The sequence below is a fragment of the Petaurus breviceps genome, unplaced genomic scaffold (assembly GCF_028583685.1).
Source record: "Petaurus breviceps papuanus isolate PSGF00001 unplaced genomic scaffold, PetGlider_PUasm1.0 178, whole genome shotgun sequence".
Classification (NCBI taxonomy): domain Eukaryota; kingdom Metazoa; phylum Chordata; class Mammalia; order Diprotodontia; family Petauridae; genus Petaurus; species Petaurus breviceps.
In genome coordinates this window covers 26,157,954-26,183,441 of record NW_027185777.1, presented here as the reverse complement: position 1 = coordinate 26,183,441, position 25,488 = coordinate 26,157,954, and the positions used below count along the sequence as shown (strand labels likewise).

The 25,488-nt window shown below is 40.0% G+C and overlaps 1 protein-coding gene and 1 long non-coding RNA gene across 12 annotated transcripts in view; one reads left to right on the top strand and one right to left on the bottom strand.

Moving 5' to 3' along the window:
• The window catches only part of LOC138160006 (uncharacterized), a 51,701-nt gene extending 32,699 nt beyond the window's left edge, over nucleotides 1-19,002 (bottom strand). Inside the window, exon 1 of the long non-coding RNA XR_011168048.1 lies at nucleotides 16,362-19,002. This is a non-coding gene — a long non-coding RNA (uncharacterized lncRNA). The remainder of the gene's footprint in view (nucleotides 1-16,361) is intronic.
• PARD3 (par-3 family cell polarity regulator) overlaps nucleotides 15,607-25,488 on the top strand; it is a 739,747-nt gene continuing 729,865 nt past the window's right edge. For 4 of the 11 annotated variants that reach the window (XM_069086491.1, XM_069086485.1, XM_069086482.1 and 1 more), the window contains exon 1: nucleotides 15,607-16,070. In XM_069086491.1, coding sequence (XP_068942592.1) covers nucleotides 15,951-16,070 — 120 coding nt within the window. In that variant the 5' untranslated portion in view covers nucleotides 15,607-15,950. The remainder of the gene's footprint in view (nucleotides 16,071-25,488) is intronic. The other 7 variants (XM_069086492.1, XM_069086490.1, XM_069086480.1 and 4 more) reach the window with 4 other exon arrangements.

Sequence of the window (25,488 nt, the reverse complement as noted above, 5' to 3'; positions counted from 1 at the left end):
AAGTCAATATTTAAGAGACTTTATGAGAGGAGAGTGCTAAATATGAGTCAGGCGGATAAGAAAGTAGCTTAGTAATCTCAAAATTCATCAGGACTAATTCTCAAGTTCATCAGAACTTTGGCAAAACAGAATCCAGAAACATGATATCCAACTAGAGATGCACAAGCCAAATGTAAGATACAAGAGTCAGTTCTGGAGTTGGAGAAGTACTCCTGGATCGAAATCATGGATTTGCTGAATAAGAGATGTGTTTTATTGCAACTAAGGGAGACTTATCTGATGATGTGACTGTGACATTTGTTTTAGTTGGTAGTGTGGCAATTCTGTCCCTTTGGACATGTTAAAGGTTCTCCATGTCCCCGAGTCTAAGAGTTCATTCCCTGACCCTGAACTTGTCCAGATAATCCTTCTTCTCCCCACTATATGTGGGGATTATGAATTTCATCCTTTTGATATTTCCCACCTATCTGGGAGTTAACTTGTCAGTGGGAGCTAACCATTGAACCCTACGTTGTTTCTGGTCCTCATTGTTTCCCTCTTTCTTTTAGCACCTATCTGTCCTCAGTTCCTTTTAAGAGATTTCCAGACCATGTGGAGAAGGACATAAGATCCATTCTTGGTGTGACATTCTCTCATCCATAAAGGCAGAGACCCTTGGAGACCTCCCCCAACTACAATGGTTCTAGATCTGAAAGCCTCTAAAGAAGAAAAACCCAAGTTCACTAGGTTGCTCTTTCCTAGCCCTTCACCTGTTGGCCTCTTTAGGTCTGGTCTTTCTCTATTCAGTAAACTTGTCATTGAGATGAACCATCACCTTCTTGAGATAGTAAAATATGGGGAGAATAGAATACCCATTTTAATAGTCTTTCAATTCAACCATCCTGGAAAATGACCTGTCTAGGCATAGGGGAGACCACTTATTTTTGATCATAAGTATAATACCTGGCCTAAGAGAAAGCAGGAGAAAGAGGATCAAGTCACTTATTCCACAGCAGAACATGTCTAAATACAAGGACCCTGAGATTTTCTTTCTCAAAGGCACTATAACATTCCATGTCCACACCCAGGAATACAAGAGGTTAATGGAAGCAGAGTAATCCTTTTGGGAAGGTGAACCACAGGGATAGAAGTCCCTGAAGGTGCTGTGTAGGGAAACTGTATCCATGGAGACTGGAGCAAGGGAAGAAAGGGAAGGAGAAGAGAACTAAGGCATGCAGTACTTTTTCAAAGTTCCGCCCTGGCCAGGGAGTTTTAGACAGGGAGTAGCTAAAACAGGCTACAAATCTGAGAATTCTAAGATAGACAAAAGAAGCGAAGGTTTAAAGAGCTAGGCATGTTATGGAGCAGAATCACCTTGCACAGCAGCCTCCTTTGCACTGCGTCTTCCTTTTAAGTATGTAACATCTAGCATGAGTCAATTTCTTGTTCCTCAGCTTAAAGAACTCCTGCCTAAGGTTGGTTTGGGCTCCAAGAACAGGCACATGAACCTTTGTTGGTCTTCTTCAGTGGACAAGAGTAGGGTTTTTTTTTTCTTTTTGGAGTGGGGAAGGAAGGGCAATTGGGGTTAAGTGACTTGCCCGAGGTCACACAGCTAGTTTTGTGTGTGTTAAGTGTCTGAGGCTGGATTTGAACTGAGGTCCTCCTGACTTCGGGGCTGGTGCTGTATTCACTGTGCCATCTAGCCACCCCTGGGTTCTTTATTAAGAGCACAAAAGACTGTTTTATGTTGACATGTATGTTGCTGTCTTACCACAACTTCCAGATAAGAAGAGAAAGCTTCCTTGCTATGGAAATGCAGTGGTGTAGGGTGCTCTTTTATGTGGGATGAAGACAGTCACTGTTGAGTCCTTCAGCTATTCTTGGATGTCTAAGTCTTACCTCTCTTTGCAAAGAGACCAGCAGCAGACTTGAGAGTTCTGATTTACTGTCACAAAGACCCAATACATCTGAAGCAGAAATGATCAATCAACAAGTATTTATTAAGCTACTGTGCTAGACATTGGGTGTATAAAACAGTTCTGTCTCTTTAAGGACCTTATACTCTATTGGGAAACAACACACACACATACACACACACAAGTATATGTAAAATAGACACAAGGTAATGGAGTAATAGGGAGGAGGCCCCTAACAACTAGAGGATCCAGCAAGGGCTCAGGTAGGATAAATAAATCACACAGTAAACAGAGAGGTGAAATTTCAGAAACAACCAGAAGTGCAATTAATTCTGCTTACTGGCTCTGGGGGTACCTGCTCTTCTGTGGATGAACAGACCCAGCATTGGGTGGGCCCCTTTCATAGATAGTATTCTAGAGGGGAGGTCCCACCAACATAAACTTGCCTGTTCCTTGTTTAGCCCTGACATCTATTATTGCATGGGCAGTATACTGTCTCAGATGATCAGCTGCTGATCAGTAGCTGTTGGTGGTGTCTCTAGTATGTTCAAAATACACCTTCTAACAGCCTGAAATGGCATCACTTGAAGGGCTGATACCTTCTTAAAATAACCAAAGGAAACCTTGCTAAGACTGAGATGCCCATCTATTTTGCCTTGATATTTACTATTACCACCACCACCACAACTACCACCATTGATGTTCATCCTTCATTTTGAAGAGGACCATGACATCATGGGGTGCTGTCTTAATTTGCACTTGAATTGGATTTAAGTGAAACAGAGTTGCACAATCTTCAGTCTCTCTCTTCCAGAGTCATCAAAGTCCAGTGGCCAGACAAAAGTCAAGATGACTGACAATAACCCAGGATGCAGGGGATGAATTTGGCATCTTTGATGTCTCCCCAAGTGGTGGTCACCTTCTAAGTGGTCCATAGCACCTGCTTCAGCCATCTTCATTTCAATTGTTCTCATTCACCCATTACTCTTGGGAAAGTCTTCACATGCTTGATGTAGACATTCTCCAAATTCACTGGAGGGTTTGAGCTCCAGTGATTACTCTCAACCTGGTTTTGCCTGTCTGCTGAGATGGTTTTACTGGGGTGTGACTGCTGTGCATGCTAAAGCTTCTTGGAGCCATGGGTGAGAGTTGGGTGAAAGGTGGGCACCAAAGGTGAATGAGTAACCCTGAAAAGGGCTGTGGTGCCCTCACATCAGAGGTGTTCGTCCTCTATGAACAATTCACACACCCCAACTACTAACCACCACCACCACCAGAAACTGGGCTTAAAGTCAGAAAGATCTGAGTTCAAATCTAGCTTCATACACTTCCTAACTCTGTGGCCCTGGACAAGTCGCTTAACCTCTCTCAGACTTAGTTTACTCAGTTGTAAAAATGGGGATAATAATAGCACCTAATTTACAGGCTTGTTATGAAGATCAAATGAGATAATATTTGTAAAGCACTCAGCACAGTTCCTGATACACAATAGGCCCTTAAAAAAATGCTTATTCCACTCAAGTCCACTCCTTTCAAACTTACATAATTCCAAAGTTATGCCTCTCATGTATGAGCCCACACTGGTACCTGTAATAGAAGCATACCCTGATCTGCCCTTTCTGGGGCATTTCTGATAGGACTGTGAATATGAATAAGCCATTTCCACTTACTAGTTGGGGTACATTTCTCATGGTACTGAGTATAGGCAAGTAGTGCAAGTACAATGGATAGGGCACTGGGCCTGAGGTCAGGAAGATGTGAATTCAAATTCAGTCTCAGACACTTATTAGCTGTGTGTTCCTAGGCAAGCCACTTAAGGTCTGTTTGCCTCAGTTTCCTCATCTGTAAAATGGGTACCTATCTCTTAGGGTTGTTGTGAAGACACAATGTAAACCTTAAAGTGCTAAATAAATAAATAAATGCTAGCTGTTATTAATTAATTATTATTATTAATATACCTTGATCCCTTCCAGTGACTCTATGGTCACCCTTTGGCCTCTGGCTAAAAAGATGAGGCTCCTGGTTGGTTCCTTGGTTCCCCTGCCTGGGGGTGTGGCAGGCAAAAGATGACTGGCCACCAAACAGGAAGTTATTCATTAAGAAAATTTTTAAAAAGAAAGGCAATTTTATTATGGTTCCCCTCTCCCCATCTCTTTGGAATGTCATAATTCTCCCTCAAATTTCCAAGGTGAGCTGAGGGTGGGAAAAAAGATGCAATCACTGTTTGCATATGGCAGCGAGAGCATATGCTTATCTAGGAGGGTATAAGATATATCCAAAGCTCTGACAGCCTCTTGATTTGTGTTTGTTTCTCTAAGCACAGATGATTAAGTAGCAACCCTCAGATGAATATTTCTAGTTTCTAAGAGAAACCGGAGTCTAAGAGGCCCAGATCTCTATTTGGCTGACCAGCAGGAAGTGATCTCTAAAACAACTTCTTAGAGTTCTGGAGAGCAACTTGGAACCATACCTTGAAAGTCTCTAAACTGTGTATACTATTTGACCCCAAAACACTACTTCTAAGCATATACTTCAAGAAGATAAAAGAATGAAGTTAAGCATATACATGTACAAAAATATTCAGAGCAAAAACTTTGCTAGAAGGGGTGGCTAGGTGGCACAGTGAATAGAGCACTGACCCTGGAGTCAGGAGGACCTGAGTTCAAATCTGGCCTCAGACACAAAATACACACACACACACACACACAAAACTAGCCATATGACCTTGGGCAAGTCACAACCCCAATTGCCCTCCAAAAAGAAGAAAAAAAATGAAAAAAAAAACTTTGCTAAAAGAGACCCATTTAGCCTTTTTAGAATTTTATCCCATTTGGGGACACCCTAGAAATGAGTCCAACTTTAAGCTTTAAGAGCTTGTCGTAGCAAAGAGTTGTAAACTAAGGAAAGTGCCCATCAATTGGGCAATGGCTAAACAAATTATGGTACCTGAAAGCAATGAGATAATATTACACTATAAGAAATTATGAAAGTGATGGTTTCAGAGAAATCTGGGAAGACTTGTATGATTTGATGCAGAGTGAAGTGAACAGAACCAGGATAACAACTTATGTAATGACTATAACTATTGTGAATATTGAATGAACAAATGAATGAATATGGTGGATATAAATATTGTGAAGAAAAACAACCGAGAGATTTTAGGGCTGTGTTCAATGAATTGACCAAACATAAATTCAGAGGACCAAGGATTAAGCTTGCTACCCAACTCCTGGCACAGAGGTGATGAACTAAGGTGTGCAGAATTAAGACACATGTTTTTAGACAAGGTCAAATATGTGGATCTGTTTTGCTGCTGACTTGTTATATAGGAAGGTAGGATGCTGTTGTTATTTATTTATTTATTTTTGGTGAGGAGATAATTGGGTGGGATGGGGATTTTGTGATAGTGATACAAAGAAAAAGAAAGAAGAAAAGAAAGTAGGAAAAAAGAAAAACATTTCAAAACATCCACAGAACAAATGGAGTTTCAGAGGAAAACAGACTGATAACTTTTGGGACTATTATGCTGAATTTAGACTATACTTAAAAACCCCCCACAAAACAAAAAGAAATTTCTACATAATGAGATTTACATTTTCCTATACAAGTGTTTTTCTGTTCTACTTTTTACATGGAAGTGTTTGGGATTTTTGGTATTTGTCAGGTTAAAAATAACAGAAAAAATAAAAAAAACCACAACTTTTCAGGGGAAAAGATGACTACTATCAGGAGGGTACCCTTTGCCATACTCCGGCTTGCCAGGAATATAGACCTTTGAGTGAGTTATTTGGACAGTGCAAACCTGGGGTAAAAGTAAAATTTCCATTCAGCATTCCCACAAAGTATATCATATTTAAATTTTTAAATTATCAACCTCCTGGGCAGGACTAATAGAAGTGATGGGTTACTGTTTTATGTTTGAGTGCTTGTCAATGCATATTTAAAGATCTTTTTCATGGTAAGCATTTCTTTTGTGATGGAGGAAATAAAAAAGATGTCATACCTGAGCAACGCTATACATTGTGTACCTTTCTAGAAGGGAATTGGTCAATCCTTTTTGGGGAATCTCTAGAATGAATTGCCTTTAAGATATTTTTTTTTCCCAGGGGCACCGTGGTTGGGGCATAGTGAGCCACAGAGCCAAAGTATTTGGGTCTTCAATCAGGACATGACCTCTGTGTGATCCTATGTGATCACCATGTGACTCTGGAGCTGGGACCCCTTAAGTACACCCCACCCCCTTGGCTTTTGGTCTTTATATACTTAGTGGATTTGGGTTCATGCTTGCTGGGGGTATTTTCTGGTAAGTATACCTCTTGTGACTCATGCTTACACCCACATTTGGACCCTGAGGCCTCTAAAATCAATTTAGGTCAAGATACTCAATTGTTATTGTGCTGTGGTACGGAAAGAGAAATGTCTGAGTAAAAATTTTCAGAAAAATGTAAATTACTAAATAAGGAGGAGGAGCAAGAGGACATAGTTTTCCACAGCTGGATGAGGGAAAATGATATATTGCAGTAGTTGAAGGAGGATGAGGCCGGCCCGAAAGGAAGAATGTCTGGAAAAAGGAGGGGACGATCGGAATATCCCAGCAAGGCAGAAAACAAAAGAAAAGTTTCAGAAACCACACGAGGGGCTACTGTGGATGAGAACAGTATAACCTCATTAGTGGCAGTGCTTTCAGGTTTTACCCAGGAGGGATGGTGTTGGAAAATGACCTTGAAGGCAAATCTATTTTTTTAAAAGGATATTTTTATTGCTGTCTTCCGTGTCTATACATTTGTCTTCTAAGTCTATGTATTAAGTTCTTATCTCTGTCCTATGTACCAGTCTCCCACCACCAATTGCCAGATGAGCATTTTCCTTTGGATGTCTCATAGGCATCTCAAACTCAGCTCCTAAATGGAAATCTCCACCCCCTTCCTAACTTTTCTATTTAGGGAAGGGTTCTGCCATTTTTCTCATTACATAAGTTTCCAGCCTTAGATATCCTCAATTCTTCTTATCCCCTATATCCAATCAATGGCCAAGTTTTTTTTTTAATCTCTCTTCCATCTCTATCTTTTCTTATGACCACCATGCTGGCTTGGATACCTGTCACTTGGATAAAATTTGGCATTTGGCATTTGGAGCCCTTCATAATCTGGCCACAATTTGTTCTTTCAATTTATATTGATTTCATGTTAGTCCTCCTTGCACACTGTGTTCATTTCTACTTTCTGTCTCTCATACATGACATCCCACTTCCCAAGAATTGGCAATGATAGTTGTCCCAGTTTTCGTAAAAGTGGAAACAAATAGACTGTAAAGTATAGAATGCCAAACTTGATTTTGACACAGGGGAGAATTTAAGCATGTTTTATTAGAAGGTTGGTTAGTGGATAAAGAGGAAGGGAAATCCTGATCACTGAGCCTCAATATGACCTTACCAAGACCAACACATTAGAAACCTAATTTCTTTTCTTTTGTTTTGTTTTTGACAAACTTATTAGACTGATGATCACTGGAATTTATAGATAGATTTAATTATCAGGTGGCATTGAGAGCTACTCATTGGGGAACCCCACATTCACCCTGGTAATTTGTTTATTCCCCCCTGGGGCAGCAGCACTAAGTGCCACACTCTCCATAGTTACCAAATTGCTCAAGAATTTCTACCTCTCTACTTCTTACTCGGGGGCAGCAACACTGTGTATCTCACCAGCCAAAAGTTAGTTCCAAGATCCCATTCACTGGCTAACCCCACCTCCCTCTTGAATGTACTATATTTCAATGTGTACTAGTCATGTCCTTGGCATAATAGAGTTGTTTTCCCACACAGACACACCTGATGGAATGCTGTACAGAACATTTTCACATTTTGCATGTAATCAACATGTGAACAAACTATTTGGTAACAAGGTGGTGGTTGTTGTTCAGTCAGTTTGTGTCCAACTCTTTGTGACCCTATTTGGGGTTTTCTTGGCAAAGATAGTGGAATGGTTTGCCATTTCCTTGTCCAACTCATTTTACAGATGAGGAAACTGAGACAAACAGGGTTAAGTGACTTGCCTAGTGTCACACTGCTACTAAGTGTCTGAGGCCAGAACAGGAGCCAAGTCTTCCTGCATCCAGGCCTGGTGCTCTATCCACTATCCTAGCTGCCCTTGATTACAAGGATACAATGCAAAATAATAAGCAATAAATACCTACTGCAAGTGTGCCATTCTCAAGACCCCTAGTGTCCCTCCAACATGAGATCAATTAGGATTTAGGAATTCTAGCACATATACCACTTTAGTGATCTCTTAGTAGACAACTGAGAAAAACCTTCCATAGGTTCAGCTTATACTTTCATTTGTCCTAGACCTCACATAATAGATGCAAAAGCTGTAGAGTTGGGGTCTTGGCTTCCTCATGGCACAGGAACATGGAATGTGGCATCTGGTGCAAACTGAGACTCAGGAAGGCCAATGGTTTGGGCTCTAGTAGGGTCCTCTGACCTCAACTACCATCAGCTCATCTTTGGCAAGTGGTTCCCAGGAGCACTGCCACCACTATCCTTTCATCCATTTCTCCTTGAATGTCCCTTTGCATCTCTTGCTGCAGGTTTGCTCAGTTCCTCCTCATTTCTATTCACTAGTGTCCACTCAGACCTAATTCTCAGTTCTCCGAGAGTAGGACTGGGGAGGGAGAGCCAGCAAAGAGAAAGGGATAATACATATGGTTTCCCTAGGTTTTTAGCAATGCATCTGGCAAAATCTCTCATTCCATTCTTGTGGACAAAATGGGAGAGACAACACAGTTAGGTAGGTTTAGAAATGATTAAATGGTCTGAACCAAGGAGTTATTTAATACAGAAATGGGAACTTGGAAAAAGGTCTCTTGTAGAATACTCCAGTGTTTGATCTTGGGTCATTTAACAATTTCTTCAATGACTTGAATAAAGACATAGATGGAAAACTTTTAACTTATAGATGACCAAAAGCTAGCATGACAAATGATATTGTTATGATTTTTAAACAATCTTTACCTGCAAGAACTTTGTGCTGGGTCTGATAGGATGTTTTGTTTTTCTCTTTAGTGGGGATAAATGTTAAGTTTCATACTTGCAATGAGGTGGCAAAATAGATAGATGACTGACCTTCAGTCAGGAAAACTCCTTTTCCTTAAATCAAATCTGGTCTCAGACACTAGCTGTGTCTGTTTGCCTTAGTTCCTCATATGTAAAAGAGGCTGGAAAAGGAATGGCAAACTACTCCAGTATCTTTGCCAAGAAAGCCCCAAATGGGGTCACAAAGAATCAAACGCCAATGGGTTCAAAAAATCAGCCTCATGAGTATTTTCATGAATAGCAAACTCAATGAATCAACAGTGTGATATGGGAAGCTCCAAAATAAGGAGTGGGAACCTGCAGCCTTGAGGCCACATGGGTTCCACCTTTTTGACTAAGTGCAAATTTTATAGATCAAATCCTTTTGTTAAGGGGATTTGTTCTGTGAAGTTTGGATTCAGTTAAGGGCCTGCATTTGAGGACCTAGAGGTCCACATGTGACCTTGAGACCACAGGTTCCCCACCCTTGCAAGCAAATGAGATGCATAATGTCCAGGACCAGGGAAATAGCATTCCTACTGTACTGTGCCTTAGTCAGCAAAACATTTCATTCAATTCAATAGACCTATTTTAGGCAGGATAAGCTAGACAGTATACAAGGAAGGTTGAATAAAATGACAAAGGGCCTTCAGATTATACCATAGGAGGATCAATCAAAGAAATTGGGACTGTTTAGCTTGAAGAAAAGATAGGGAAGGTGTGATAACTGCCTTCATGTATTTGAGGCACAAAATGTGGAATAGAGATTAGATATTTTTTTTCTTTTTGTCCACTGAAGGCTAGGACCAGGAGAAATTAGACAGAAATCTCAGAAAGGCAGATTAAGACTCATTATAAGGAAATACTTCCAAACAGCCATTTCAAATTGGAATGAACTACCTTCCTAAGTACCAGATTCCTTCTTACTAGATATCTTCAAGCAAAGGCTGAATGATCACTTGCTGAGGGACACTGTAGAGGGAATTTTTACTCAGGTTGGACTAAATGAGCCCAGTTTCCTTTTTAACTCCATGATACTGGGATATTATCTGTGATATTTCTGTTTATAGATTTGTAGGGTTTTCCTGATAGACTAATAAGAGAACTATCTATATTATCATGAACCAAGCCCTCCTGGTGCTGGCACTATTTGTGTGTACAACTTTCATAGAGCCTGAAGCTACAGACTCATCGGTGGCCACTCCTTATTGTATTAATTGTACCAGAACCTTGAGGCTGTTTAGAAATATAGCTACAGCTGCAAAAGTCACACACAGAACACTCCCTCCTGCATTCCTCTCAAAAAAGGGCTGCATGCCGGAAGGACACCAAATACACTGTGGAGGCAAATATCTAGGGACCCCAAACTGGATAGCTATGTTTACTTGACACAGTACATCTTACCTAATTCTTTTAAAATATATTGCTGGAAAAATTTTCTAAAGTATTTTAAGGTAAAATTGTATGGATATCTTCAGTTTCCATATCAATGATGTCTCTCTGTGTATGACCTGTCGAACCCCAAACATCCCTTATAACAAAGAATGAAAAAAAGGAGGGGGAAACTAACCAGGTATCAAAACATCCTGACATTACTGGAAGTATTCTGCATCCATATCCATGCCCCACCCCATCTCCACAAAAGAGCAAACTGCACTGCGTTTCCATATCTATTTTTGGGAGAAAAGCTTGGTTATTATAATTTCAAACATTCCATTTCAATTGTTTTTACGTTGTTGTAGTCACTTCACATGTTGTTTCTCTGGTTCTCTTTTACTTTATATCAGTTCATACAAGATTTCCCATGTTTTTCTGTGTTCATTATATTCATCCTTTCTTATATCAGAGTGATATTCTACTACTATACATTCATATACTGTACCTTGGTTAGACTTTCCTCACGGATGGGCAGTGTCTTTGTTTCTAGATTTTTGTTTCATTTTTTTCCTTCAAAAGATGCTGCTATAAAAGTTTGCAGGTCTTTCTTTTTGTCATTAATTTCTTTGGGTATATGTCTCGCAATGGAACCTCTCTGTCAAATGGTAGGGACATTTTAGTTACTTTTTAAGCATAATTTCAAATTGTTTTCTAGAATGGTTGAACTAATTCATCATTCTACCAATAGTGCATTAGTATGCACATCTTTTCAGAGGGGTTGGGTTGGGGGACTCTTAAATATACCAACAGTAACTGTGCTGTCTCTTTTTTGGCTAAATTCTCTGGTTTCCTCCCCTCCAACCTCCAGTATTTCTGAGCCTACTTATGGACCCCCTGGCACAAATGATTGTCTTCTGCTCAATTACCATCCTCGAGTGTTAATGTTTGTCTTCCTGCTATATTAATAAACATGAGTGTGATTGTATGTGTTTAAATTATGACCCACATTTGGACAACTGCCCATTTGCAGATGGGCTGAAATATACAGAAGGTCTCTGCTTAGTCTGGAGATCATTAACTTTTTGATCATTAAAAATCAATTGCAGTATCAAGACTCAAGAGATTTTGAAAGAGAGCTTGCAATAACATAGATGTCAAATAACCTTTGGCTTCAGATAAGAAGAATAAAAAAAATCATTTAAAGTTATATGTGTGTTATTTAAGATTTGGAAACTTGGATTTAATGCCTAAACTACTAAGAGAATTATAGTCTTCTGGGTTTTTTTTTTTTTTTTTGCTTATCTTGTCAGAGATATTAGTGGTAATGGTTAAGCTTTACATTTTATAGACCAGAGGACTGACCAGGATGAAACCAGCTTTACTGAGGAAAAGTGATGAATGGAGTATAATTTTGATTTTTTGTATCCAGTGAACTTTTGTAAGACTAGTTTTATTCAAGACATTTGAAAGTACCTAACATTTTATGAGATGCAATGTAGAAATAAAGAAAGAATTGGTTTAAGGGTCAGAAATGCTCTGTTTCAGTTCACCATGTATTGACTATTTGACCGTGGACAAATATTCTTTTTTCACTCCTAATCTGTAAAGTGTAGACAACAATATTTGTTCTTTCTGCCTCATATAGTTTTTGTGAGGATCAACTGAGATTGTCTACTTGAAAAACTTAAGGTGTTCTGCAAATATTATTATTAAAATGAATTAGAATTAGGGAAATTTTTCCATAGGTAAATGATTTTGTTATATATGTAAAGGGAGTTTGTATTCCTAATGGCTTCTGCTCTGGTTAAACCAAATATGGAGTATTGTGTTCAGTTTAGGGTACATTTTATGAATGACATTGACAAGCTAGAATTATGCCCAGAAATTACATTGATCAAGATGGGAGGGAACTGAAGACCTTGCCAGATGTAAATCACTGGGAGGAATTGGGGCAGGGGAGGGTTAGTCTGAAAAGGAGAAGACTTTGGGGACAGGCGGGTGGGACATTACACAACAGCAAAATTTGATGTACTGTCATGAGGAAAGGAGTTGTGACTTACTCTTCTCTCTAGAGGAAAAATAAGAAGCAATGGGTAAAAATAGAAGGCAAGCAAATGTTGATTTAATATAATGAAAAATTTCCTGTCAATGAAAGCTATCTGAAAGTGGAATGGGCCAGGCTACTTACTATGTGTGACCTTAGCCAAATACCTTTCCTTCTCTGGGACTCTGTAAAATGAATTAGATGGCACAGCCAAGCTGATCATGAATAGCCATGGACTAGATGATCTCTGTAGATTCTTCCTGCTCTGTGAAATCTGTGATCTGGTCATTTGGGAGGTCATTGGTTCCTCCTCATTGGAAGTTTTAAAACAGCACACAGATGATCTTTTATTTATGATACAGCAGAACAAATTTTTGAGTAGACTAGATAGCCACTGGAGTCCTGCCATCCCTAGAGTCTTGGTTGTGTGTGTATGTGTGTGTTTTGCTGTTGTTGTTGTTGTTGTTGGTTAGGACCGGTAATAGAATGGGGATAGGAAATCTGGTTTCTAATTTTGGGCAAATTGCTGTTTCCTTCTGTATAAAAGGGTGCTGACAAGATGATCACTAATATCCAATTCATCAAGCTAATAGTACTTGAACTATCTAGAATGTGGTTTTACTTTATTTACTTTATTAGTTTACTTTGATATCAAGAATTCAAGATTTCAAGAGTGTTTGTGTTCCTTCTCCTAATCTCCATTGTTTTTCTGTGTGGTCTTCATGATGTCCTGTGACTTTAAAAGATCATCTAGTGGCTAACCTTTTGTTGATGAACCTCTCTGAACTTAGCTAGGCTGGTTCTGAGACAACAAACATTTTGTCTGTCACCAGGCCAATGGTAGAAACCTTTCCAGCTTGGTAGGATATGCCAGAGCTTGTTTTCTGCTGGTCTAGCCTTTGAAAATTCAGGGTTACTTTTATTCTATGATGAAGCATCTTCATTAGTCAAGCCTGAAATAATGTTTTTTGAAAGAACCGAAATCTGACAAAATAAAACAAAGGGGATAACAATCACAAGCAATCATGAACTATGCTTTGTCTCCCAAATTTTGCACTACATCTAGTTTATTAGGTTATGCCCACTGCAGGTGCACTAGGTCTTGGTAATGCATAATGAGTTCTAGCTGTCAAACTCAACAAATCAGCTGTAGGAGAACATTTTCTTTGTAAGCTCTGTGTCATGCCCAATGCATTAAAAAAAAAAAAAAAAAACCAAAAACTCCATTGTTAGATGAAAAATTTCATCTAAATAAGACAAATAAGAGAGTAATGCAAATGAAACTTTCCCGTGTCTACATGGTAGGAAACCTGGATTCTATTTCTGTCTCTGCCTCTAGCTCTCTTTGTGACCTTGAGCCAGTTATTTAACCTCTCTGCTAATGTCTATATGAAACCATGATACCGTATCTCTAGAAGTTGGTATGGAAGATAAATGAGTATGTTGGTAAAGAGCTGTAGAATTAGATGTTGAAGTTGCAAAATTATTTTTATATTCATATTGAATATTCTTATTTTCATGCATTAGCTTCATGGAAATAAGAATTCCCTGGACATTTCCCAGCAACAAATGGCCAAAATGAAATTATAATAACTTCTGACAGACAAAAAAAATCTCCTCTGGCATATTTGCCTTTCCTTAAACAAAATACTCTTTATTAAGAAATCCTAGCCCATATATGAGCCTGAAAGATGAGAGTTATACAATGTTTCCATATATTCTTGAATGTGTTCCATGCTCTTTAAAAAGTCTCAGTATCACTGAGTAACATTGTATTAGCTCTTGTCTCTTCCAGACTTTTAAGTGGCTAGAAGGGTTAGCAGAGCATTTGGATGGCTTTGCACATCTTCTCCCTAAAGGCACTTCAAGTACATTCGGTACAGAGATTTGTACTTGGATTGTTTATATTGCAGTTAAAAAAAAAAGCATTGGAATTGTTAACGTTGACTATCTTATGCATTGAAGTTGGGGAAAGGGGTCAAGGCGGGGTCAATGGAAACTTTTAAGTTAAATAGTAACCTCAGGAAAAGACTTGGGCAGGATAGAAGCTTCCAATGCCTCCCCCAACAGGAATCATAGAAGATTGGTTTTTGCTCTCCCAGCGTAACTGCCTGCTAGGGCCTTGCACTGAAGCGGCAGGATTGCCACTGAAAGACTACCCAAGGAGGCCAGTGGTTCTGGGTGTTGAGGAAAGAACCCCAGAGTGGCGAAGGTCTGTGCAACGTAGGTAGTTAAGCATCTTTGCGCTGATCCACTGGCGAGAACTTGTTGGAAAAACATTCTCTCCTGCAGAACACACTATATGTGTATGTGTACACACACACACACACACACACACACACACACACACACACACGCTCTTAAAGGGACACAGGACATTTCTTCATGAAAAACTCCGGTCCTGGAAGGGATTTAAAAGCGACAAAATAAAGCAATGTTGAGAGTGGATTTCATCTAGGACTGGGTGGCCTGGGCAACCAGGGAGAGAGAGAAAAAGCCCTTGGGGGGACGCGAGGATCAGAGAGCAGAGCTTCGAAAATCCCTGGGAGAGGAGAGAGAAAGGTGGGTCGGGCTGGGGCGCGGGCTAAAAGACGGGTCGCCTTGGAGTTAGGCTCCGGGATGTGTAGGAAGTTCCAACTTGGACCGGTAACCCTTCTAGTTAGATCCGTAGTCGGTACCTGTGTTTCCTAGGTGCAGCTGTGGTTCCCCTCCACCTCCTAACTGCAGAGGAGAGAAGGTTAAAGGGGAAAAAAGGGAAAAGCAGCCTCCAATTTGCCAAGCACTCCATCCACTCCCATCCACCCTCCTCCTGCACTGAAGGGGTGCTGGAGGGGAGCGGGAACTCAGCCTCGCAGGGGCCGAGGCAATGCACTCTTTCTCCATGGCGGGGAGTCAGTCGCTCTGCTGTCTCCCCTTCTGCATGTGAGCGAGTGTTTTGTGCCTCTCGTCCCTCCTCCTTCTCCTCCTCCTCCTCCTCCCCCCATTCTCCATTCCCTCCCTCCTCGCCGAGCAGCAGTGGGTGCGAGCAGCAGTAAGGAGCAGCCGCCGCCTAGAAGGAGCGCGCAGGAGACACCGAACAGGTGGCTAGAGGCAGGGAGAGCGAGCCTCCCGGGGCTGGGGAGCCAGCGAGTGGGAGAGGCAGCCGCCGCCGCCGCCGCGGCGCGGAGCATGCCAGCCGAGGGGCCGCCCGCGCCGGCCGCGTCTCGGCTCCTCTAGCGCGCTCGCCGGCTCTCCCTGCTGAGCTCAGGAAGCGCCTGTTGTGCAGCCTCCCCCACCCCCACCCAATCTCCGCCGACCCCTCCTCTCCCTGGGGCTCAGCCCGCAGCTCTGCTCTCTCACTCCGACACACACACGCTCACACTCGTACACACACACACACACACACACCGTGTAACTGTGGGCCACAACATTGCACTGGGCGGCGACGTTCCACCGCCTCCTCCTCCTTTTCCTCCTCCTCCAGCCGGGGTGTCGCTTTGGGGAGGGGGTTTGGGGAGGAGGGAGGGGGGCCCAGAGACAGGAGCAGAGGGACCGCGGCGGCGGCTGCGACAGAGGCAGCATGAAAGTGACCGTGTGTTTCGGCCGGACCCGGGTGGTCGTACCGTGCGGAGATGGGAATATGAAAGTTTCCAGCCTCATCGAGCAAGCGGTGACTCGTTACAAGAAGGCCATCGCCAAGGTGAGGCTGGGGCGGGCGGCGGGGAAGGAGGGAGGCTCGCCGAGGGCTGGGTGTGTGAGTGGAGAGGAGGGAGAGAAAGGAAGGGGGGGAGGAGGAGGAGGAGGAGGAGGAGGATGGGGAGGAAGACGCAGGAGAGGGCGCCCGGGATCAATATGGCGCTTCCTGGAAAGGGGAAGGAGAGGCAGGGAAAGTGCAGGGTCTGGGAGGAGAGGATGGGGCAGCTGGGGAAACCCGGGGGCTTGCGCTGGAGGGAGACCAAAGGAGCAGCGGAGAGGCTGGAGGCGCTCCTACCTCTGTGCTCTTTCCTTCTGAATCCACCACCTCCATCTAGACTCCCCAGAGTTGCCTGACAGACTGGAAAGTTTCAAGTTCTGTTGGGTTGTCCCGGCCTGGGGGCAGGGAGTGTGTGTGTATTTGTGCATGTGTGTGTGTGCTTGTGTGTGCCTGCCTCGGAGAGGAGTCGGGCTTTGGAGAGCCTTAACCGAATATGGCTGCGGCGGCTGCTGCTGTTGCACTCTTACCATCCAGCTGGGCGGTTTTTTTTTTTTTTTTTTCCGTTTGTTTATTGGGGGGGATTGGAGGTGGGGGGAAAGCTGAGAGCTTGTGAAGTTTAAGGCTGAACTCGTCATTTCCTTGCGGTGTGTGTATGTGTGTGCATATGTGGGGGGGGGGGCTCCCCTCTTTCCCCAGCTGTTCAGTTTCTTTGTAGGAAGAAAGTTAGGATTACTCCTTTCCATCCACCCCACCCCCACCCCTCTTTAAAGGGCGGAGGAGGAGGGCTGAGTGTGAGTCTCTGATTTTTCCTTCTGCAGGCCTGATTACACATAGCCACAATAGTATATGCCGCAAGCTGCGGTGTGCAGCATGGCTGTGTGTGTGTGTGTGTGTGTATGTGTATGTATGTATGTGTGTGCACGCGCTCGCGCGCGCGCCCCTGAGTTACTGGGATTGTTGTGGAAAGATGTGTTTTACCTCGTGCTCAGGTTCTTTCAACTAATTTCTAGAGCGCCACAAAGCCAAGTTGGGGTTAAGAAAAAAAAGAGGAGGAAAAGTCCCCAATTGAGTTCTGACATGAAAGCTTTCACTTTGATTACTATTTCCTGGGCAATAGTTACTGCAAAGAGTTGAAATCCAGCCCCAGGCCTCCCACTTCTTCCAGGCCCTGGAGGCAGAGAGTGAAATGTGGACTTTATGTGTGTGTAGAGTCTAATTCTTGTCTATATTAAAGAATGTCATAGATTTCTTTCAGGACTATGTTTCTCTTTTTGAAAGATAAAATTTTTCAAATGTATATGATTTGGGTTGAATTGAAAACCCTTTTTTTCCCCTCCTCCTTCTGGAGATGGGGGAGGGGGCGGGTTTTGAGTTCTTTGGGCCCTCTTGATTGGGTGGTGGGTTAATCACAAGCAGATTTGCCCCTTGAGTCAGTGTCCTCTCTGTCAGAAATGCTTGCTACAAATATAGAGACACGGGCTTCTAGAAGAGTTCAAAAGATGTTTTGTTGGGCAGACAGCTCCAAAATTGATTATGACTACCTTTATTGGAGTGTTACTTTAAAAACTTAAATAATTTACTTGCTAAAAAAAGGTCTTCCATGAAGCCATCTCAACTACTTACTTTCCTGGAACCATTTCCATATGGTTTCTGACTGCCTTGCTTCCCTTTTCTTTAGTGTGATGAGACATTATTTCAAATAAACTACATTTCTTAAGAATGTATCAAGGAAGTCGTCGTCTTATTATATTGTTTAGAATGTCTGTGTATTTAAGATGGCATTCGCACTGGATTTTACCTCGAACATTGAAGATATGTCTTCTAAAACAGATCAAGCCTTTCAATGGAGAATTTTAATTAGAAATTATAATTTTGGCAATATTTCTTTCTTTTGGATTTTGGATTTTGTGAAATTGTACCTAGTTGTAGCTTCTATTTGAATTGGAGATGGTAGACAAAGAACAGGAAGAATTCAATCAAAGCTTAGATGCTGTAGAATTCTAGTTGAGGTCAGTCAACAACATTTTAAAACTCTCGCTAAACTACTAACAGCCATTGTGCTAAGAGCTGGGGATATAATGAATTTCAAAAGACAAATCCTGTGCTCTAGGAGTTCACAGCTTAATAGAGACAACATATAAACAGCTACCTACAAACTAAACTATACATAAGACTAAAGGGGGAGATGAGGTCTTTCATCCTTATCTTAAAAATGATTTTTATTTATACTAAATTTATAATGAAGAAAAAATCCCCCAAATCACAATATAACCATATAAGAACTATCATATCTTCCCTACTTTTTCTAAAATTTATTTAAAGACTATTTTACTCAATAGGGATAGGAACTAGACCCATGACTTACATTAGAATTGGGAATTCCTGGATGAAGATTCTTCCTCTACTAATTCAGGGGGGGCTTCTCAGCAACTTGGTCTTGGAGAATTGCAGAACACCATTATGCCCGACTTCTCTTTATATTATTATTTAAAAAAAAAAAGAAGTGTAAGATTATCATGACATGCATCTCACTGTTTTCATAGTTGTAAAAGTTTAGTAGGGGAAAATAACACACTGATCATTGGTAAATGTTTTGCAGCTATTTGATGGAAATGATATTTTATTAAAATGTCTGAGCTCTTGAGCTTTTGAATCTGTCATAAGTTTTTTTTTTAAGTTTGGTGGTGGTGGGGGAAGTGCACATGGATAGATAAATGCAATTTGAAGTTAACAGATTTCCTTCCTTTTTCAAAGACCAGCATTTGTTAAGCTTTTAGATAATATCTAACACAATTTATGTTGCTTTTGAAATTGATCTCTGACATTAAAATTTTGGTAATAGAAACATGGCATTAGCCATGCTGTTGCCCCAAAGTTCTCAAGAATACCCATTAATGTCATTCTTTTATTAGAAATCAAATAGTGTTGGGGCTTGTACAAATGTTTGCTTTACAAAGCAAAGCTACTAATGAAAAGAACTCTTTGCCCTGAACCTCATACTGCGTTTTTTTGGGGGACGGGTATGAATGAGAATTAATAAAGTTTTAACACTCAGAACTAATAACCTTGAAGGGCAAGTAACAGACTGTGAAACAAAAGATTTAAAAACTGAAAGGTGAGAGATATTAGTGTTTTTTTTTTAAGATTTATTAAAGTGCTCAGGTTTTTGAATGGTCAGTGAACTCTTCTTATTGCACATCTTTGTGATTAGTAACGAAATATGTTTTTTTGGTTATAATCATCATTTCTCTTTGTAGGAGCTCTTTGTCCAAGTTGACAGATGAATTATAGTTTGTTTTGCAATATGTAAAGTGTAGCCATTGCAGTGCAAAATTCTGATTAGATTCAATTTCAGGAGACTAAATAATTTCCATAAGTCTTCTAAGTTTTCTTTAACACTTTATTTAATAGTTGAGAAGTAAGTGTTAGTGCTTATTTGCTTATTTCCTATTCTCCTTATTTTCTTCATTTTTCTTAAAAATAAGTCAGACAAGGCTACTTTTTATTTTTTCTTCTGTCCCTATGGGTTGCCCTTCATGGTATTGTTGAGTAGCAGAGCTAAGTCAGGTCTGTCCCTACATAGTAACTGAATATCTGGGTTTGCAGAAGGTGACTTTTATGTTTCCAGGATGACATATGATAAATTTTCCCATCTGGTATGGAGTACTTTCATAACTTAAAAACCAATTCCAAACACCTAAGATTTCTTAAACTTAAAAAAATTGTAATAAAGAATACAAAAATCTTAAAGAATTTTGTAAGGAAAAAAGCCAACATGGTTCTCAGCAGAATAACATAATGAATACCCTAATTACTTCTATTGAAGCAAATCCCTTATGAAACTATTATTTCAGCTTTAAATGCTGTCTATAGATCAGCTATAATTAATCAGTTAATAAGTGTTTATTAACTACTGACTCTGGCACTGTCCTAAGAGTTGGGAATACAAAGACAAAAGTGAAACAATCTCTTCCCTAAAGGAGGGGAATTCAAAAACTTACTCTGCTACTCACTGACCTTGAGCTAGTCAGTTTCAATGACCCTCAGTTTTCTCATCTGCAAAATGTGGACATTGGACTGGATTGCCCCCAAACTTTCTTCTACATCTATAACCCTAGGAATCATTGATGTCTGAATACTGAGTTTATCATATGCTAATAATTCAATGGAATTCATTCAGTCTTTATGCTTCTTCCCCTGATGGAGATTGCAATCTGCATCTCTAAGAGGTACCATGGTGATCAAATTTTCTAAACCAGGGGCTGTGTGTGTACTTGTATGTGCTCCATGGGAACTCCTGTGAAGCCTATGGATGCCTTCTTATAATTCACCTTTTTAGATACACAAAATACCTTGGATTACTACAAAGGAAGTTAATTCTATTTAAAGATGGTTATCAGAATATAACCTTAAAAAATCAAATACGTTCCTGGTACACAGGTTAAGAACCACTACTCTAAACATAGCTAAGCTGGTTCTCTAAAGATAATCCTAATGACATATATAATGGAAAGAGCCCTGGCTCTGAAGTCTGAAGACCTGGGTTCAAATCCTGTCTCTAGTGCTTAGTACAGTGTATAAGCTTAGGCAGGTCACTTATCTTCTCTGAATGTCAGCCAGGGGAATGGACTAGATGTCTAAGGTGCCTTACATGCCAGCTCTAAGCCTCTGATCATATTATGATATTAACCTGGCCTATACACAAAGACTTTCTAGTTTTATAGGACCTGCTGGAGTTTGTATTGTGCTCACATTCCTGCAGAACCCAAGATCACTTCTATGGTATATTAAGGTATTCTAGCAGTACTTAAGTAGAGGGTATTCAGTTGTATCCAGCAATTTCTTTTTTTTTTTTTTAGTTATTTTAAGCAATCAGGGTTAAGTAACTTGCTCAAGGTTACACAGCCAGTTATTATTTCTGGGTGTGGTGCTGAGTATCTGAGCCCGGATTTGATCCAGGTCATTCCGACACTGGAGCCAGTGCTCTTACTCGCTGAGCCACCTGGCCGCCCCAATCCAGCAATTTCTTGCCCTAGCAGAAATACAGTGGAAACTTGGAAAATATTTTGGTTTCTTGTTTTCTCCTGTTTGCTTTCATCAACATTTGTTACATCCCTACTATGTAGAGGGTGCTGGATGTATATGCAAGGGAGACACGGTTCTTGACCTTGAGATGTATCTCAGGAGACCAAATGGATGGATATACCTGTTTAACTTCCTCTTGGTTTTAGGCCTGTACTACTGGACTCATCCTGACTTCATGGACTTGGTTCTATCACCTGCTATTAAAGTCAGTAAACGTTTAGACAACATTGAGTATATGAGAAATACTGTCCCAAATCCTAGAGGTACAAAGAGCTATAAAGCAGTCTTTTCCCTTAAGAGACCTATGGGGGTGGGGGTGAGGGTGGGGATGGGGTGAGGTAGGACAATATTTAAAAAGAGAAGAAACAATACAAGGGAACATATATTCAGTGTCAAATAAATGACACATAATTGAACATGGTAAGTTTCAGAGAAGGATTGGAGTGGTAAGAAATAACTTCATAGAGATGGTAGGACTTGTGATGGTCCTTGAAGGACTCATAGGTGTTAGGTAGAGGGTCACAAGAAGAGGACATTCCAGTCATGGTCATAAAGATGATAACTTGGTCACAGTTTATACCAGTGAAAGCAGAGGAAAATGGAGATCAGAGAGTCTTGAATAACGAAGGGAAAGGAGTTGGTACTTTCTGTAGGAGCCTTTGTAAGTTTTTGATTAGGGAGGTGAATGTTGCAAAACATGTTAGGAAGATTCATTATTCATCTGTGGTAGATGTATTAGAGAAGGGAAAGACAGGAGAGATGGAGATATCTAACTGCTGTTAGCCAGTGTAGACATGAGGTTATGAGGATGAGAGTTAGATAGGAGTAGTGGCAGTAGGAAAGAAAAGAAGGTGCAGATTTGTGAAGAATGAAGAGCACTTACTGACTTAGTTGGTGTGGATAAGGAAGTATTCAAGGATGACTCACTATTGGCCTTGATTTGGGGGAGGAAAGTATAGTCAAGAATGAGTCACCACTGGAGCCATTCTCTTAAACCCCAATCTACCCACAGCTGTAAGGGAACCCCCATCAGATGACTGGCTAACTGGGAAGTGACGAGTTTAAGAGGAGAATCGATGCATATTCACTTGCTACTTGTTTGCTAAGGGGCTAAGGGAGATCTGATTTGACTGTATGAAAGGAAGGGGAAGACTGAAATGGGTGAAGAGAGTCCGCTTATCTCTTTTCTGATGGCTGTTGTCCCAATAGGGAAGGGGAAGTAGTAGCCAGTTTACACTCTGTCAAACCAAGAAATTTTTTTAGCATGTATTATGACATCACACATAATAGTAAAGATGTGACTATATAAGCCTATGATGCAGATTTTGACTTATAAGATGCATTTGCTCATTGAGCTAATTTGCTTGGCCTTTCTTTTGGTCCTCTGCAGATTTGGTTTTATAGCTAATGATAGATATTTATACAACCTTAATGTTACACTTCTCTCTGAGAACTTTGTAAGTCTGTGGTTATTATAAAGTGATTTGTGGTTTAAGGTGTAAATTATGGAATAAGATAAACTTCATTTTGCCTGTGTATTATTCCTCCCCAGAAGGAAGTATATGGTGAGAGTTATCTTCAAGGACCTTCAAAGGAAATGAATAGCTGCCAAGAATATGTGGGAAGAATCAATTGAAAATAAGATGAGGAGGACAGATAAAGTGATGAGAGTACTAATGTAGCAAAGTTGTCATTAATCCTTGTTTACATTGGCCATTTTATGTGTTATTGACAAAAATTTAATCTTAAGCCAACTTCTCTGTATATTCAGGCATTATTAGTTTCTTCACTAATATAGAATTAAAGAATGAAAAATAATTTTAATATTATCACAAGTCACAGATTCACAGGAAGGTAAATTTGTTAGAGAAAAACACATGAAAATCACTTACTTAAAAAAAAAAAGACTCACCTGATGTTTAGAATTGTCTGCCATTGTTCCTGTTCATCACTGAAAATAGTTTACGGTGTGGAAGAATTTATTGAAAAATTGTGTTAAAGCCAAATAAAACAGTGATAAGACAGAATTTTTAGCTTATATAGTACCAGCAATTCAGCAGGAGGTATTTTTGGAAAGAGGTAGTATACACATTATTTTCTCTTGCATAATTTGGAGAGAAAAATACATTTTGGTTAATATTTCCTATTACAGAATTATTTAAGACCTAAGTTTGAATTATGCCTTAGATATTAATTAGCTGCACAACCCTGAGCAAGTCAGACAGATAGGATGACCAGTAGGAGAGAACAGTGTCATGAAAATTTAGAGAGGAGAGAGTGTCCAGGATTAAAGGTATCAGCTGCAGAGAAGTCAAGAAGGATAGTGATTGAGTAAATAATTGACACCAAACAGATCATTAGTATCTTTGGAGAAAGCAGTTTAAATTGAGGTTGGAATGATGAGATTGGAAGTCAGATTGCAGAAGCTTTACAAGAGTGAGAGGAGAGGATAGGTACTCATTCATTATTGATGGTTTCCTTAAGGAGTTTAGCAGTTAAAGGGAGAGGTATAGGATGGTAAGTAATAGTTATGTTTGGATTAAAGAAGAGGATTTTTTTTTAAGAGGATGGGGTAGGCATAGGTATACTTGTAGGCAGTAGGGAAGCAATGGATAAAGATATTGAAGATTAGTGAGAGTGGGAGTGCTTTAAAAGATGAGGTGGAATAGAGTCAAGGGTATATATACAGGGGATTTTCTCATCTGTAAAATGGGGATAATAGTACCGACTCAATAGGGTTGTTGTTAGGTATCACATGAAATTTTATGTGTACATGTTAATCCATATGAATGTATATGACATTTCACAAACCTTAAAGCACTTGTTAAGTTAATGTTATAGCTTTAGTTTATGGTCCTTTGTGTTTGAAGTGATTATATTCACAGAAATCGGATGGTTTCTCTTTCTTAGATGAATTACTTTTTTTGTTGTTGTTTTTAAAAGAGAATGCTTATGGGTAAACACATGCAAATTATATTTATTCTTAACATGCTTCTAGTTGTGATAATTTCTGAAATGTGAATTAATGTGTGGACTCTATGTAGAAAACTAATAAACTTCTTGAAAAATTTGAGAAAATAGATTAATTTTTTGAGAAAAATTTAGTTCAAACAGAAGCATAAAAATTGGGATAGTAGAGTATATTTTCCCCTTAATTACTGCCTCATTCATTAAAAAAATACCTCTTCAAAAGAGAAATTGGTAAAAATGCACATCCATTGGTTTATAAACAATTAGGAGAAATATGTGTAGTCCTTCCAAATTTTTAGAGTAATTTTGGATTTTTATGTGTTTGGAATAGTCACATAATAAATCTCTACAAATATTCATTTAGGTTCCAACCAAGTGGGCATATCTGAGAGTTTTTGGAAAAAGGAGATAGTGGCTCAAGTTATATTCAACTGATATTTAAGATAATGGGGAAAGGGTCATACCAAGTAAGGATTACAGCAGACCTCCTAGGGCAGTATGGGAAGAGGGCCTATAAAGTGCTAATGCTTGTTCCTATGTTCAGATTGTAATCCTTAATTCTGTCAATTGGGAATCTTGTATATGTTCCAGAGTTAAATAAAAATGTTATTGAAAATCAAGTCTTCTGAAGTGCCATATGTTTGTACAGCTGTTAGTCTTCCTTTCTACTTAGAAGCATAACTACCTATTTCTAAGGACATTTTGAATACCAAGATTCTATAGGCTCCTGGTCATTTCTTGAAGTGTCAACTAGGGTGCACATATCAGCCCTGCTGCCAGTAGTGCTTATTATATATGTTGTTTCTAATGTGCTTTAGAATACTGTTGGGATTTTTTCTGTGGCTAATATCTCATATACTAATTGCAATACATCTGGCCATCCCATTGATTTTTTTTTTTTGTGGTAAATTCTTGAACAAAGATTGGGAACTGCAAGATACAAGCCCCATGAGGTAATATCACCTATGAACAGAAGTACTGAATTTTGGGTAACTTTGTTGTTTTGATATTTATGCAACTCCACAGACCTGTGTTTAAAGCTATTCCTGACAGGTAAGTGGAGAATAGACTGGAATGGGAAGGCTTGTGGCAGACAGACCAATGAGCAGACTATTGCAATAATCTAGGCTTGAAGCTTGGGGGTGGGGGTTGGGAGAGAATGAATTCCACTTTGGTGATACATGCCTAGTAGTGGAATCCCTGGATCAAATGGTATAGACATTTTAGTCATTTTATTTGCACAATTCCAAATTAGTTTCCAAAATGATTGTACTGATTCACAGTTCCATCAATATTTCATTAATGTGCTTATCTTCCCACATCCCTTCCAACATGGATTAGTCACATCTTTTATCATCTTTGATAATTT